This window comes from Chelmon rostratus, chromosome 8 (assembly GCF_017976325.1).
Source record: "Chelmon rostratus isolate fCheRos1 chromosome 8, fCheRos1.pri, whole genome shotgun sequence".
Taxonomy (NCBI): Eukaryota; Metazoa; Chordata; class Actinopteri; order Chaetodontiformes; family Chaetodontidae; genus Chelmon; species Chelmon rostratus.
Window position 1 is genome coordinate 23,869,666 of NC_055665.1, and position 4,352 is coordinate 23,874,017.

Sequence of the window (4,352 nt, forward strand, 5' to 3'; positions counted from 1 at the left end):
TTGATGAGCAAGCCCTCCCTCACCATTCATGCATGAACCCATCCACAGTTTTACTTCTCAGCAAGTATAATCCTGCATAATCCAGCACACAATGCATTCACTACAAGGTTGCCACTCAAGCCATTTCTCACAAGGAGATGTGAAAATACAGACGATGTAAAGAGATGAAAAGAATGTGACTGTTAGATTGTTTTGTGAAATAATGTAATTTTATTGAACCCTTGACACTATCGAATGATGCACTTCTTTTTTCATCATTATTTGGTTGAGGAAATTATTTACAGCACCAAAAAAATAATAATTTTCAGGGGACCTTTGATGTCAGTGGAGCTACGTTTGTCGGACACATAATTGCATTAAACATCATGTAAAACAATACAGTCATACGTTCATCTATTGAAATCTATAGCTGGAAATGGGGGAAAAAAATCATCAAAATGTAGTATTTCACATACATAAAAGGATGATCTCCCTTTGAATGTTTGAGATGTTTCTTTAAGGTTTTACCTCAAGTTTGAACCAGGAACCATCATCCAAATGATTACAAGTCATCTTTTCTTTGCACTTATTTTGAGTTTGTATCCCTCAACAAACAGCAGTGAATAATGTGTTCAGTAACAGTGACATTATCATCTGATCAAATGATGAATGTGTTTCCTTCACCTGCTGTCTTCTGGCTTTTATCAGTTCCTTTTTGCTTTTTCAGCCACTAACAAATCAAACTGGTTGTCCCACAGGAATCATTGTGTTTTTTTTTTCTTTTGCCTACATGTTGAGTGTTTTTCCTACTAATGAAATATCCCCTGCATGTGAATGCATAGACTGTTGCCGCATCTCACAGCGACTTGTTGAGGCCGTGTTGCTCTTCACATTGTTTGGGACGTCACTGGCGCTCCCTCGGGGACCTCTGGAGGTCCCTGGACCCCAAGGAACCGGGCCAGCTCATTCTCAAGGAAACTGTTTGAGATTTTCACAATTAGATCTGTAACAATCGAGTTAGATTACTGTAATAATCTCGTCTTGCATCATAATGAGTGGACATTGTGAATTCAAATGTAAAAGAAGCTTGTAAGAGTTTACAGTTCCCCCCCTTTTCGCTGAACAATGGTACGCTCCCACCTTCAGTGGTCTGCACCGTGCAGCTGTGTTTAGTCTCTACCTCCAGGCTGCCAGCGCTGGGGAAAGCGACGCGCTGGAGCTACGTATGAAATGCATGGCACCTTCAGGAGACAGCCAGCGTTGTCTGTTCCGGAACCAGAGCTCGAGTAAGTTATTCGCATTCAGCATCGGACGTGATTGTTTTTCCGGGACTGTAAAAAGACAACGCTGCTTTCACATATAAGCCCGAGGTTTGGAAAACAAACGGAGAAGACAGCGTAGAAGTTTGCCAGCTTTGTCCACATCACCATTACCGTCATGGAAATGTAGCCTCGTCCTAAACGAGGATGGTTTGGGGGTAGTTGTATGGAGTCTGAGCTGGAAGTGGGAGCAGTTTTCGGAAGGACAAAGGCGGGAGAGGTAGTTGAGAAACTTTCCCTTGTTCCCCGTGGAAGAGCACGGCGGTGACTGGGCCGGATTGTTGGAGGTCTTTACGCACAGTCTGCGCCAACACATTTCACAATCCAAGATGCGCCCGTGGAGCACGTCGTGCGGATGTAACCGCGGAGGGGGAACAGACAAGTCCGGACTGATGCGTTTGCTTTTCCTGCTCGCCGTCGCGCTGTCCTGTCACGGCTGTCCGGACAGATGCTTGTGCTTCTCACAAACGGTGAAATGCCAAAACCAGGACTTGGACGCGATTCCGCATTCTTTACCGACCAATACCAAATTCCTGTTCGTCACAGGAAACAACATTCCCCGAATCAGTGTGGACTCTTTCCCAACCCTCCTGGAGCAGCTAACAGATCTCTATCTCAGCGGGAATGAGATGGAGTTTGTGGAGGCACAGGTATTTGATAACTTGCCAAACCTTGTGCGGCTGGACCTGAGCAACAACAACATCCAGAATTTCAGTGAAAGAGCTTTCCCTCATAATAACACAGTGCAGGTCCTGAACCTCAGTAGGTCTTTTCACAATCATTCCACTGCAGATGAGGTGCTGAGCTTCCTGCAGAGTGGAAACCTCCACCAGCTGAAAGTCCTGGACCTGTCCAACAATGACCTTATGATTCCTCCAGACGACATGTTCGCCAGCCTCTCCAACCTGGTCAACCTCAGCCTGCAGAACAGCTCCATCATCTCCATTCAGAATGGGACGCTTAAGGCGCCACCACTGCGTGACCTTGACCTGAGGGACAACAGCCTGAGGGATCTGCCCACCGCCGCCCTGGCAGAGTTCAGCCTCAAGCCTGGCCTCCGCATCAGGCTGGCGGGGAACCCCTGGCGCTGTGACTGCTCCATCGAGGATATGCTGCTGTGGCTGAAAAACTCCACTCAGATCGTTGACGTGCAGAACCTGACCTGTGCGGACCCCGACGGCCTGAGACGCCAGCCGCTCCTGCAGGTAAAGCAGTCACAGCTGAAGTGTTCAGGTGACATGGAGGGTGTGCTGGAGACTTCTTATGTTTTCCTGGGGCTGGTGCTGGCCCTGATTGGTGTCATATTCCTGCTGGTGCTCTACCTGAACAGAAAAGGCATCAAACGGTGGATGTACAACATCCGTGATGCTTGTAGGGACCACATGGAGGGGTACCATTACAGGTACGAGATAAACTCTGACCCGCGTTTGGCCAACCTGAGCATCAACTCGGATGTGTGAGAGAAGACGGGACACTGCCTGAGACCCCACAGTGAGATTTTAAATGACTTTTTAAATGACTTATACTGTTAAGATTTGCATGAAAGTCTTCCTCCCCTTGCCGTTTTTTCCAACAATGCTATTTAGATTTGACACCTGTCAAATCCTTATTAACCCCTCGCACAACCTCCATTCAGCCACTGCCGCATGTCCGATACAAGTACCTGGCAGCTGTGATGTCAGCTGCATTTATTCCATATAACTTTGCATGGACAATGAATCATGGCGAAGCTGGAGAGTTGCAAAGAGTGATATGTTCTATTTTTACTTTTCCTAAAGGATAAACGGATGGAGTACATTGACTTTTAAGTGAAAGAATATCTGTCAAAAACACATACTGCCGCTCATTGCATCCTTCTCATTATGCCTCTGCTGCAGAGAAATACTGTACTGCTTGTTTATGAGTTTCTTCTTTTTAATATGTGAATTTGTGATATACAGTATGCCCTTTTTGAATGATTATAGTGCACATGGCATAGTTTTTGGATTTAGTAGGTGGATGTAATTGCTCTTTTTTCTGTGAAGATATTCAGCTAAATAAAATGCCTCTGGATCGCTGGTTATGTGTCTCGACCAAGGACCTTTTTAATCTTTATAACTGAGGAATGTGATCCTTTGACACAGCGGAGACACTCATCCCTGAAGATTCACCACAGTTAGCATGCAACATAAGACAATGTGTGAAACTCTACAGTAACAGTCAAAGCGCCATTTTCATTAAGTAGTAAGCTAGTAGGAAATAAAGTCAAATTGAAAAGTTGAATCGATGACACACTGAATTGAAATGAGCTTCTTCTGTCTGTGGGTCTATAGGTGATGAGAGTAGCCAACTGTTATCTCCCGTCCAATTTGCCTCCTGTTGTGAATATGATAAAAATCCTTGGCTCTGCAGCGAATTCCCCAAATAATGTCTGTGAGCTGCAGCCAGTGGGCAGGTTTCACATCCAACAGCCCCCACCCGCAGACTCCAGCCTACACTGAAAGCCTTTCAATATACCCCAGCTGCAAAAAACGGAAAGTGGTATATGCTGCTTCGTGGCACATGCTAATGAAGGCAAAGTGAACCTGAGATTCTCACGGGGCACACAGAGGTATTATGGAAATGAGCTCAAGCAGCTCTGCCTCTCATGGAATCCTGTTTTAGGGAAACCGGCATCCTCGGAAAAAGTGCTTTCCATTAGTGTTTCTCCCCGACTGACAATTGCTATTCATCGTGCCGTCCAGTATAGTATGGATTAATAATTAATGCATGGGATTCCTTTGAAGAGTATATCATGCATTTTGCTGTCTGGCAGTCTAAATTAATGAAGATGTTTGTTGTGTCTGCACACAGGAATGACTGTGAACTTCCTTGGTCTTTTGAAGAGCATCCAGATAGATAATAATTTACCTGGAGCTACATGTCATTTGTAGTAGAACAGCGTGGCTCGTGCACAGACCCCCCCCCCCCCTCCCGCTGTATCTCGCAGCAACACGGTGTGTCGTCACGGCATATCTGTGGGTTTCAGTACAAGAAGCATTTTTTTTTTGCCTGAGCAGCTGCCATAATTCCGAT

General features: G+C 45.6%; 1 protein-coding gene across 1 annotated transcript; it reads left to right on the top strand.

The window, feature by feature from the left end:
• Positions 1-1,168: 1,168 nt before the first annotated feature.
• On the top strand, positions 1,169-3,356 carry tpbgb (trophoblast glycoprotein b). Its single transcript, XM_041942971.1, has one exon. The coding sequence runs from the start codon at positions 1,628-1,630 to the stop codon at positions 2,756-2,758; it is 1,131 nt and encodes a 376-aa protein (XP_041798905.1). The 5' UTR covers positions 1,169-1,627; the 3' UTR covers positions 2,759-3,356.
• The last annotated feature ends 996 nt before the right edge of the window (positions 3,357-4,352 follow it).

Excerpts from the sequence above, each read along its gene's own strand:
- tpbgb (XM_041942971.1), top strand. The coding sequence starts at position 1,628 with ATGCGCCCGTGGAGCACGTCGTGCGGATGTAACCGCGGAGGGGGAACA.